General features: G+C 38.0%; 1 protein-coding gene across 1 annotated transcript; it reads right to left on the bottom strand.

Annotated features, from left to right (window-relative positions):
* Window positions 1–62: 62 nt before the first annotated feature.
* On the bottom strand, window positions 63–12352 carry hs3st3l (heparan sulfate (glucosamine) 3-O-sulfotransferase 3-like). The gene is made up of 2 exons (XM_065257683.2): window positions 11626–12352; window positions 63–950 (listed from the first exon to the last, which is right to left on the bottom strand). The coding sequence occupies exons 1-2, from the start codon at window positions 12126–12128 to the stop codon at window positions 332–334; spliced, it is 1122 nt and encodes a 373-aa protein (XP_065113755.1). The 5' UTR covers window positions 12129–12352; the 3' UTR covers window positions 63–331.
* Between the last annotated feature and the right edge of the window lie 699 nt (window positions 12353–13051).

Genomic DNA, 13051 nt, shown 5'->3' on the forward strand with positions numbered 1-13051 from the left:
TGGCTCTTTGGAATTAAATAAAATTCATATAATAATTTCTGAACATTTGTGTTTAAAAAATTAGTTTTTGACTTAAAACAGTTGCATATTAAACTTAAATTTAGCTTATCCTTCCTATTTTGTTGTTTTTTTGGGGGCGTGTTAGAGTCAGATTCTGTTAGGTGGTCCTCAGAAAAATATTGGAAGATGAAGTGGTCCTTGGGCTGAAAAAGTTTGAGAAACACTGATCTAGACAAACACCATTAGTTATCAGTTTTTGTAAACACACAGGTATCTACAGTACCAACACCCACTGAAATGTTTCTTATTATACATTTATAGTAAGAAACACTCATTGCCATCCAAAGTCCATGCCTGCCATTTGATAAAACCTAAGATTGTGTGGCTGGTAGAATTCCCTAAGTTTCCGAATGACCTCTGGGTCAATTTTGGGATGAGTTCTTCCTTTGGTTTTCCCCAAACAGTGGGGTTTGCTACTGCCTTCGGGCTTTTTGAGGCATGGAAAGCCCTTGGTCTTGTTAAAATAAAAGTGTTTGTCTGTAATGATCCTCTGCAAACCTAGAAAGTCTTGCACACGGCCTAGCTCGCCCGCGGGGTCGCTTATCAGCCTCTCACCGTGGACGAAATGGATCTGGGCGAGCGGAAAGTAGGCCAACCACCGCTCCAAGTGCTTGGCGTAGAGTCCGATGTACAGCGGGCTCCAAAGGGAGTCTATCTGACCCGTGGTTCTGTTCTTAAAAGTCAGCTTTTCAAAACTGGGAATGTCGGGGGTCTTGGAAATAATCTGGGTGTAGTCCGAAATGGCGCGGGTGATGGGATCTCGCACCACTACGATTAGCTTGATGTCTCGTGACATGGCATGGATGCGGGCGGGCGTCTCCGGGGTGACAAAATATCGGGGCGTCTTCTCCATTACGATTTGCCCCTCGAGAGCTTTTGGCATCATACTCCTGAGAGAGATGAAGAAAAGTTAGGAAAGTTATTAAAGAACGTACACTTACTTTTACTTTAAGGCATTAAGCAGATGCTTTTATCCAAAAATAAGGAAAACAGCTAAGCTATTTGTCATAGGGAAGCAATGGTATGAGAAGTTTTTAGCTTACAAAGTTTCATTCTTTAGAGACACAGCCTGTTTAGGGAATGAAAAAGTAGACGTGCTTTTATTCTGCAATCAATCTTTCTTTAGCTGTTCCCAAGAAATGTTTTACTTAAGTCTTGGATTACACTTGCAACACAGTATTGATTGTCCAAACTATATCACGCCCACACTAGCAGCAGCATTAGATGAGCTACTTTAACACAGCAAAACTGAGCTAATGAGGTGATGGCTTTTGTCCTCAAGCAGATAAACCCAAGCCACACGGTCCACTGTGTCTCTTATTGGCTGTAAATGAGAAGTCAGACAGCTCCCAGAGTGCTCTAAATGTGCATCGGTAATGCAGCTTATCGTGCAGATGTGAAACCAGCATCAATCACGGAGGGTTACCAACATACACCGAAAAACAAATGGAATTCATGCATCTCTTTCTTACCGCTGGCAGATGGGACTCATTTGTTTTAAGAGGCTCACAGGCCCACCAGGTTTAATGGTCCACCTGCACCCCACCTGCCTTTACAGCATGACCACATCCAGTGTTTTATGAAAGACTACAAGTCACAATATCCAGCTTTGAGATGATAAATAATTCCCTGCTTCTGAAAAAAGCAATTGCGTGTGTCCTGATCTCACAGGAATTTGTACATATTTTACAAGTTGACAATTTAAAAAAACTTTCGATTATTGGAACATAACAATAGTGATACCCCAACCTAACTCCACCCCCAAACCAACGTCACAGGGGCGAAAGCAAGTAGGGGAGAGCGGGGCACAAGCTGACGCTTTTTGGCTTTGGCTCTATCATTCAAAAAATATTTAAGTTAGATGAATAATTTTTTTACAAAACCAACATACATATCTCTGCTACAAATGAATGATTTGGAGTTTTTATTAGGATGTACTTTTCTACATGTTTCTTCTGCTTTTAAAACTATTCTTGCTTGGAGTTGGGGTTAGAGTTGGGGTTTGGGTTAGGATGTCTAAAAATGTAACAGAAAGTGATTCTAACCCCAACCCCAAGAGACAATGTTAAGAAAATAGTAAAAAACTTATGAGAAAACAATACATAAAATGAAACGAAAAAGAAAATTGTGCCACAGACACAAGAAACTATTTATAGAAATGTTTGCAAGTGTCACGACAAAGACGTGAAATGCTCAAAGCACGGAAAAAAAGCAAAATTTTGTGCCATGGACACAAATAAATTAAAACAATTTTGCATGACTATAACACAAAATTTCCGTGAGATCAATCTAGGAGTGCCAAACATTTATAACTTACCCCACACTGTAAAAAATTCCGTAAAAATTGCAGCTGGGTTGCCGGTAATTTACCGTAGATTTAAATGTATGTTTTTAACTGGCAACATTTTGTTCAAAGTTAAATTAACATTTAAACATTTACAAGTCTTTGTCTTTATAGAGTAAAACTAAAAAAACAGCATCAAGCAAAACATTCTGGAAAACAAAATCTGAAGCAAAAAACAGAGAAAGGTTGATGATGATTTCTGGTTCCCAGAATGCTTTGCATGAGGCTGTTATTGTATAGTTTTATTCTGTAAAGATAAATACTTGTTAATATTTAAAATTTATTTAACTTTAAACAAACTCTTGCCAGTAAATAACATAAATGTAAATCTACGGTAAATTACCGGCAACCCAGCTGCTATAACATTGTAATTTCTACGGATTTTTTACAGTGCATAGGTGGGGTTCATTGTAACAAACAGAGGGTTTGCTGTAACACCTGCTAGAAAAATTTGTTGAAAGACAAAATAGTAATTCAAATTATGTCTTTAGGTTACACTTTATTTTGATATTCCACTTTAGACATTCTACCAACTATAAACAACTTTGCAACTACATGTCAACTAAATTTCAATAATTTGCAACTATACGTCAACTAACTGTCATTAGAGTATTAGTAGACTGTAAGGGTTGGGGTTAGGGAAGAGGTTTGGGTTAGTGAAATAAGTTGACATGCACCTACTAAGATACTTAGACAGTTGAATGTCCGTTGAGATATCATCACAATAAAGTGTTAGTAGATATTAAGCAGACAGTTTACTAATTGTCTAAAGATTGGTAGTTGATAAGTAGTTACAACGTTACTTATAATTAGTAAAATGTCTAAAGTGGACTATCGAAATGAATATTGTTTAAATAGCTGCCTATAATAGATAAATGTGTGGATATCTATTCATAAATGATCCTTCATCTAACCATCTTTGTATTATGCATAAATGCATATATTATCTGTACTTTCTACTCCTTACATTTTGAAATAGGAGAAACGAAGCTATTTCATTTCGGCTTGTCATAGTTAAAAAAAACTATTCTGATAAATTGCGCCATTCGAATAGTATAGAGTCAATTTGATTGTGGTTGGATAAAAAGTATACATGATAGCATTTCAACACCCTATTGGTTTGTACGACTGACAATGTTGTGATAAGTAGACTATACTAACTTTGTAACTCGTTACTCCTCCTAACACCAGACATAGCAGACTTACAGTTTATAGCCGAGTATGAAGATATCTGTGGCAGAGACTCAATAAGAGAACTCGAGCGAAATGGCCCAACCAAACATCAGCAAGAAGGTTGTTAGCCAGGAAGACCAATCAATCCTTATACATCCCTGGCCATGGAAGAATTTTTTTAAATGGTTGGATGCAAAAACAACTCCTTAAAAACGCAAGTACCACGAGCTAATGGCTTTCAAAAACTCGCCATCTAAAAGCACATTGAGATATCCTGAATTTTTCTATGAGTTGATATTGACAAAGTTGAAATTTGACTTTAACCAAACCTTATCTGAGCTTATATTATTGCTATATGCAATATTTGTAAGTTAATTGTGCAAAGCTACAGTATATTGTAGTGACCTAGTAACATACTAATAATGGTAAATTTACAATGTTTGCTATGGCTAAGTACACGCAAAGACATATAAAGGTCTTTTTGCGGGTAATCTAAGCGATATTGTCTCTCTCTCTCTCTCTCTCTCTCTCTCTCTCTCTCTCTCTCTCTCTCTCTCTCTCTCTCTCTCTCTCTCTCTCTCTCTCTCTCTCTCTCTCTCTCTCTCACAATAAGTAACTCTGGAATCCCTTTCTCCCTTCCCAACCAATCAGATTTAAAAGCTCTTTAAAGACTCCTCAAGGATGCACTATTTAAATGTATACAAGTCTTATAATATGCCAACAAAAGAGATCCAACAAATCTGACTGTACATCATCAAAGAAATGACAAAGACTTATCGTCCATCATGCTGTTCAGATGGGTCATAGAGGACAGGCCATATGATGCCTCCAGTGTCCTCTGGCAGGAGACGGACTCACATTGCTGTGCCAGCCGTCCCTGCAACGCGCAAGCTCCTATCGATGGAGGACCACACCGACTATGCCAATCCCCAGAACGCCCTGCATTATCAATGACTTCATCTGAGAAAGCACTTAGCTTAAAGACTTCACTGTTTACCTTCGCCTATTATAGGGCCAGCAAGTCTATTAGATCTCACCATTAATTATTCACTCGCTTCTACTGATGTGACTTGTAGTGGACACTTTGTGCCTCTTCGATTTTGTCCTCTAGCTAATGCAAGGTGCTTTGTGATGTCCGCTGACTACAGTTAAGAAATCCAGAGGATTGTGCAAAGTATTTACTGTAGATTTTTAAACTCTCACTTACATAACTCTACACTGTCAGACCAAATGGTCAAAATATGTACAGAAAGGTACTAACGTGTACCAATAGGTAAAATTATGTATGCATTTGATACCAACATGTACCTTTAAGATAATAATATGTACTCTTGAGGTACTAATATGAACTCTTTACGTATAAAGTTGTACTTTTTAAAAAGGTACCACCCCAGTGACAGTTAGGGACCATTTTTCTGACAGAGTATGAGTATTTGACTTTGCAAACACTATCTGCATTGTGGGTTTGTCGAATTACAGTTTTTACAAAATAATAATCTTATCAAAGAATGAACACTTTGAAAGTTTGCCATGCAGAGGCAGGTCTGGTTTTAAGTGGACCTGGGTTTAGGTAGGTCTTTGTTCGCGAAATGTCTCAGAACATAAATGGTAAATCAATCTAAGAAATATGGATTCTCTGTGAGCTTTGAAGCTACTTCATTGTTTCCCCATTGCTCAGTATTGTCCAATCCCGAGAGCCCATAGGAGCCAGTGGATAGGTCTCCCCTAATTGAGGCTACATTTGGCTGGGCCTCTCGGAGGTATACTGAATAAACCAAATGGTGCCGTGGGTATTGATCATGATGGGGGTATGGTAATTTGGGTCTCAGCTGGTGCGGGGGTGGCAGGTGGAGTTTGTAGATGGGCTGCTCTATGGCCTCATCAGCAGCTTGCTGTGCACAAACAGATGTGAAGCAATTACTCCGTCTCATGTCCAGGCATCGACTACAGAAATGGATGTGATAAGAATGTTTTCATTCCAATGAATATGTGTAATACAATTATCTTTTACTTTTACCTTAAGAAAGAATTTACTTGCACTGAAAGATTTTTGGATTTCACTGCTTTCCTACAATAAAATTATATAATCAGACTTAAACTAAGAAAGGAGCTACAGACAGAAAAGCAAAAAGTCAATGTTTTGGTGATTGGTGTCCATTTTGTCTGAGATCCTGGACTTTAATTTATTACTATAAATGAATTTTCTCCCAGTTAATGTAACAGTTTTACATTTACATTTGGTAGACGCTTTCATTCAAAGTAACTTTCAGTGTGGGCGTGTTCAATGGAAATAAAGATTTATTGGTTCAACTCAAAAAAGTTTATAGCTGGTTGCCTTAAAAATTTGACTTGATTTGACTTTGAAAATATTAGTTGAAAAAAATTTTGTACAAATATTGTGTCAACAATATTTTTTAGTTGAATTAACTCAGGCAAAAACTTATTTATTTTTTTTAAACCAACAATTTATTTTTACAATGCACTAAAACTGTACATGGAGAAAAAATAAAACAACAATGATTTACTCTGTTAAAGATGGTGTGTGTAAATTTTAGCTGCATCTAGTGGTGAGATTGCGAATTGCAATCAACACATCACCCCTCAAGTTCAAAACGCATATTGTATGATAGCTGCCACAGGACAAACATGTCGTCATCTGAGACAACGTAGGGATGAAACGCTCTGTAGAAGAGCTTGTCCGTGTAGGGCTACTATAGAAACATGACAGCGACTTCTATGTAATAAAAACAATACAATTCATTATGTAAGGTCTTAATACACCAATGATAATATAGTTATGTAGATTATATTACATTTCTGTCAAGAGATCCTTCTTAAAGGGAACATTTCACAACACTTTTTTAAGAGGTCACATAAATCTTTGGTGTCTCCAGGGTACGTTTGTGAAGTTTTAGCTCAAAATACCATATAAATAATTTATTGTAACATGTTAAAATTGCCATTTTGTAGGTTTGAGCAAAAATGTCTAATTTTGGGTGTGTCCTTTAAATGCAAATTAGCTCATCTCTGCACTAAATGGCAGTGCAATGGTTGGAAAGTGCAGATTAAGGGGCGGTGTTATCCCCTTTTTTGACATCACAACAACCAAATTTCAATGAACTATTTTCTCACATGCTTGAAGAGAATGGTTTACCAAAACTAAGTTACTGGGTTGATCTTTTCCACATTTTCTAGGTTGATAAAAGCAATGGGGACCCAATTATAGCACTTAAAGAAAAAGTCAGATTTCCATGTTAAAGTTACCCAATGCACCTTTTAATATTGTGCAATTGTTGTGCATTAAGGTACATAACTAATATAATGTTTTCTAAACAATTCTGCTGTGTTTCTCACACTAATGTGAGTAAAGTGACACTAAGTAAGCATTAAGTATTCAGAAATATACTTTAAATTCACAAGCTGTATAAAACCGGCATGATGAAGTATGTTTATGTGTGTGTGTGTGTGTGTGTGTGTGTGTGTGTGATTGAGCCAAGCCATCCGTTTCTTTGCATACAGAGGCCATTAAGAAGCCAGTCAGTTGTAACTGTGCCCTGTCCACTTCCCAGAAACATCCATCATAGAGGGGCTCAGACGCCCTATCCCCATCCCTGCTCCCCTGAGACCCCTAATGAGAGCTGAATTACCAATGGAGCATCTAATCCTAAAGTACAGTATACTTATGCCAATACAGACACACACTACTCACATCATACTTCTACAATCTTTACTTTAAGCATAGTCAAATCTTGGATTTGCTCTTTCGATTCTGACTGATTTACATAAAATCATCCTACATACCGTAATGTAAAGAACATAGATTAAGGCCATATCAATGACTGAAATCAAACTTTGATGCTCCTAATCTTATTATAAGATATAAGACTTTAGTCTGGATTGTCAAAATGTATTGTCACATTTTTAGCTATAATAACTTAAAAAGTAACTTTCATCAATTATAATCCTGTTATTATGTTAATGTCTATACTCAAAATCCCCTTTTGAAGTAGATGCAGTGCTCATATTGACAGACAGCATTAATAATGACTTAGCATACAGTATGAATTGTTATAAAGGTTTGTTTAATTTCTGCATAACAAAGATAATGCAATGCCTCTTGTGCAAACATATGCACACTAAAAAAGTCATCTCCTGCCAAGCCAGGTTTGGCTCAAACCGGGGGTATGAATTTAAATGATTTTAATGAGCTCTCAATGAATTGCAAATGAATTCACATAATGTGACGACATCAGATCCAACAACAGCAAATCAAATTTCAGCTCACTCACAATGAGTGACACAGCATTATTGTCATATAGCAAGCGAACAATTCACAAAGGCTTAGCAGAAACGCACACGGCCTGTTTTGCCGAATTGTTCCTGGAAATCAGGCCTGTGGTTTTACGTTCAGCTATACCCTGTAGTTCTCGATCAATATATCGATGCTTTTCTGTCGACTTCAAAAACTGCAAATGTACATCTAAAGCTCTACACAGGATACAGCAGATGATTGCTAATGTTGTAATATCTGTCATTTTAACCTCAAATAGCCTTCCCCCATACACCGCTGACAGTTCTCTATTGCATTTGAATGATCTATCTCAGGCAGTATTGAGGGTGACTTACACCAAATAGATTTCTTTCAGGGGAAAGTGACAGCGTATAGGCGCCTGAAACATGAACTTGGAGTCTCTGTGGTGATTATGGCAGGATGAAGCCTCTTGCTAATTGTAACCGAATCTGTGAATCCGCCAAACCGGTTTAAAACAAGCGTGAACTCAAGGTCAAACATTGGGTCTAGTCGATTGGAGAAACACTTATAAGATGAAACAATAATCTATCACCTCACCCATGTTTTAGGTCTTATACCCGCCGTCATTTATTTTCTCTTTGTTAAAGATCTGAATTGAGATTGTGAAACCAACATCCCTTCCCCCGCATACGCCTACGGATTTAATCTACCATTGATAACAAGATTAATGACCGGTCCATTCCATTAGACCTGGGGAAGTTGAACCGAGATTTGTGATTGGCCAGATATCTATAGGTCCTACGACCATATGAAGTCCCTGGCACACATCATTATGTTCGGTGGAAAAAGTGACTCGGGTTAAAGATCAATTGACAGGTCTCGCAATAATGTCAAGTGGCCTGTCATGCTGTGAGGTCCATCTGCTCCCAGCAAGATCACAATCTGCCTCCTCTCTGTTCAAAGACTTCCTCCGAGGGTTTATGTGCCAACATCACACCCATGCATGCATGCACACAAAGGAATATCAAAGTGATATCTTTACAGGCAAATACTTCAAATGTTCACAATTCAAATATTTTCAAGGCACTGACTATTTAGCTATGGACTGATTATATGGACTAAGCAAGCCAATTGAGAATTGACAAAACAATCAATCACACTGCTTTAAGGGTAAGTAATTGAGTTTTGTCAACTCTCCCAACAGTTCGAAGGCAGCGTGACAAGCCATAAAATTGAACGGTGTGACTTTATTGAAGATACTGACAGAATCTGTGATGAGCTTGTTGATCAACCTGTCACGCTTTTCTCTAGACATACTGTACAAACAAATATAGTATTGATCTGGACAGTACAAGTCCACAACATATTAATCTCTAGCTTATCCTTCAGTAACACAATGTTAAAAGATGTATTCAATATAAACTCAAACTATCTGTTTCTTTTGGTTCACTCATGCCAGGATGTTTGAATCAAGTTGAAATCACAGAAGACATGCACACTTAAAAATTAAGGTGCTGGACGATACTGTTGAAGAACTATTTTCGCCTGTATGGTTCCATAAAGAACCTTTAACATCTGAAGAACCTTCACAGAAATGCGTCTTCTAAGCCCCAATTACGCTGCTAAAATATTTTTTTTTTGTGTGTAATACAATGTGTTTGGTGCAAAAAAACATGAAGCGTACATTATTGTTGCTCCTCTATGCCCCGCCTTTCTGAAACACGTTGATTTGTACAAAGCTCATCGTTCTGAAAAGCGCGGTGTGCTCTGATTGGCCAGCTATCCAGTGCATTGTGATTGGTCAAATACAGAGTGAGGGAAATGTGAAGCACATTACCATATTTGGAAGATCAGCTCACAACAGGAGATAATATTGTCTTTATACCTTATCAATACAAACCCGAATCTGATCCATAAAATGCAGATGACCAAGCTGATCGCTCAACTTTGACAGCGTGGTGCAGAATCAGTGGCTGTTGGTGACTTCTTTGTCGAGGGCACATGATGCAAAGCTCATCACAACATGTATTTAGCCCGTCTCGTGTGTGGCTCATCATGACAAAATATGTGTTTGCGTATCATGTGAACATATGTGCATCACGCTTCATATCAAAATAACTGCCTGCTTCAGACGCTTCGAATGGGTTTATGATAAAAGAGACATTCTCGCTTGCCAGATACATAATTGCTTAATTATTTTGTGAACGTGTCTCTTTTATCATAAACCCTTTCGACGTGTGTGCAGCAGGAACGTGACATGATCCATGATGCACATAGGTTCACATAACACAACAAATGCAACACTACGAAGATACATATTTTGAACTCACGCCCCTCAGAAGAAAAGTCACCAGCTGGTTCTTATATGGCATCGCTGTGAAGAACCTTTATTTTAAGAGTGTATGCATTACTTTGTAAAGCAGCTTTATTTTAAGTTTTAGCATTTTACTGTGGTGTCTCAGACAGAAACAGCTGGGACAGCTGAGACATACAGTGAGTGTTCTTCTCAATATAAAGGAACATCTGGCAACAGCTCCAAAGGTGATTAACATTGTCAACATCCAGTCCCACTTCAGTGGATTACAATGGCCAGATGGCATTATTTCTCTTATTTAAAGCTTTATGAATATTGTGATATTCCCTATGTTCAACTGCATACCATGTATCATAAAAATATGCTTAAGGATATTTCTGTGACTTTTAATGAGTGAATTGCACTGATGTTATGCATCGGTAAAGTTACGCTTTTTAAGACAGTGGGCCCACTTATAAAAGCTTTGCAAGAGCTTCTGTGTTGGTTAGTATGGTTCAACAAGGAACCTTTAACTGTTCTGTTTGTAGTGCAAAAGGTTCTTCAGACAATATAAAGATAAGACACAAATGGGTCTTTGAGGAATCATGACTGAAAGATTCTTTGGGGAACCAAAAAGGGTTCTTTAATGGTATTGCAAAACACTTTTAGGCACTTTTATCTTTAAGAATGTACAAACTCATCAATGCAATAGGATTGTGTTAACATTTATTTATTTTACAGACGCTCCAATTTAAGGGAATTTAGCAAGGACGAAAAAAATTAAATACACTATCAAAATATCACTGTCAAAAATAAAGGTTCCTTAAAGGTTCTTTGTCGGGCTGTATGGCTCCCTAAAAAGAATGTTTCTGTTACAAAAATGCTCCACAAAATGCTCCACACACTTTCAGAAAAAGGTAGGCTACATGAAGGTACCAAAGCTGTCACTGGGGCGGTACCTTTTCAAAAAGTACACTTTTGTAGGCTACCTCAAAGGTACATATTGGTCCCTCTTTAGTTACACACTGGTACCATATTGGTCCCTCACCAATAGGTACATATCTGTACCTAAATGGTACAGATGAGGACCTTTTTAAAAGGCACTGTCCCATGTAACAAAAAGGTATAACTGTTGTACCTTTTTTCTGAAAGTGAAGACTATAAAAAGAAATAAATGGTTAATTGAGAACCTAAAAGTACTTTGGGGAACCAAAAAATTATTCACTTTAAGATTTTTTTTAAAAATATGTACCTTAGCTGTTACTAAGGCTGTACGCTTCTTAAAAGTACAGTTCTGCACCTAAAGAGTTTATATTAGTACCTTGATATTGGTACCAAATGTATATGAGGATTTTTTTATCAGTATTTCTCAGTGGCAGCTGGGGTACATATTTTGACCGGCTTTCTTACAGTGGCATTGCCTTCATTTTTAAAGAAACAAAAAAAATGTTGTGATGTAACTACTGTAAGTGGTGAAGTTCGTGTCCACTGTGAGTTTATTACCTGTACCAGTTGAGTCCACGCGTGTAGTGTCTGTCAAAGAAGTGCGGTTCGGAGCCGAGAGCTCGGATGTCCGGGTGAAGTCTCAGAAACTCGAGCAGCGCTCGCGTCCCTCCCTTCTTAACTCCGATGATGAGAGCCTGAGGAAGCCGTCGTGTTGCAGTCCAATCTTTCCCGGAGCTGTTTGCATCCACACTCTCCTCCAGCACGTAACCCGGCGACTTTAATATTTCTCTTAACAAGGTTTTGTTGTCGCCCTCGCGGTACCATTCAGTTAAAGTCCACGGCTGTGCGTTGTTCGAGATGTCCGACTCGCAGCATCCCAGCAAAAGGTAGAGAAGAGATACGCATATAGCGCCAAATGAAAACATGATCACAAGTTTTTGCAAGAGTCTCCGGATGTCCAAGAGAGGGTTGTTAAAAGTTGCCATCCCTCTGAAAACAGTCTGTAGTCGGCCATTATACTTAAGACTATATTCGTTTAACTTTGACAAGCCGAAAAACATAAGGCGCCTGTCCTGAAGAAGAAGTCGCGGTCCCCATCCCTGTCAGTTTAGGGTGCGGCATTCCTATATTGCAAAGCGTCCAAATGTCATAGTTTGGGGTGTTTCATCGTCACAGAGAGACTCTTTAACTCGTGTTCCCATGCTTTGTACGGGCAACAGTAAGATCCTGGTTGTAATATCAGTGCGGTGATGTGACTCTGGTCCCCGGAGGATTGTTGTCTTCATTCATGAAAGTGCGCTCAGCATCCTGGCGCGTTTAAACGGCCTATGATTGGAGGGTGGCGAATGAAGGCGGGTTTACTTCACAAAGTGAAGACGCACAAGATGAGCTCGAGGTGTTGGTATGGGGTGAAATATGGCATGCATTATTTTTCCATTATTTGGACATGGTAATATTTTATGAGGTCTCAACAGGCCCTTGCATGGCGTTGTTCTGTTTGTAATAAAGGTTTAGTTCAGCCGAAAATGAAAATTCGGTCACCATCAATCATTTACTAACCCTTATGTATGAAAACAAAACCTGTAAATGAACACAAAAACCTGCATGAATACAAAACTCTGAATATTTTACGCTGATCTCGCAATGGAAGTAAATGGCAACAGATGCAGGCTCCAAACATTAAAAAAAAGAAAAATATACATATTTTGAACGTTTACCAATAATTTTCATCAGTATTCCTGTGTTTAAACCAAAGAACTTTTTTGCTGCTAATGCAATACTCAACCACTAACCTATTCAGAAGCACTGTTAAAAGTTACAGTATTACTGGCAGATGTTTACAGTAACTTACTGTAGATTTAAACTGATGTTATTTACTGGCAACAGTTAAATAAACATTAAACATTAACAAGTCTTTATCTTTACAGAATCAAACTAAAATAACAGCCTCATTCAAATAGTTCTGGAAAGCAAAATCTCAACA

Source organism: Paramisgurnus dabryanus, chromosome 1 (assembly GCF_030506205.2).
Source record: "Paramisgurnus dabryanus chromosome 1, PD_genome_1.1, whole genome shotgun sequence".
Lineage (NCBI taxonomy): Eukaryota > Metazoa > Chordata > Actinopteri > Cypriniformes > Cobitidae > Paramisgurnus > Paramisgurnus dabryanus.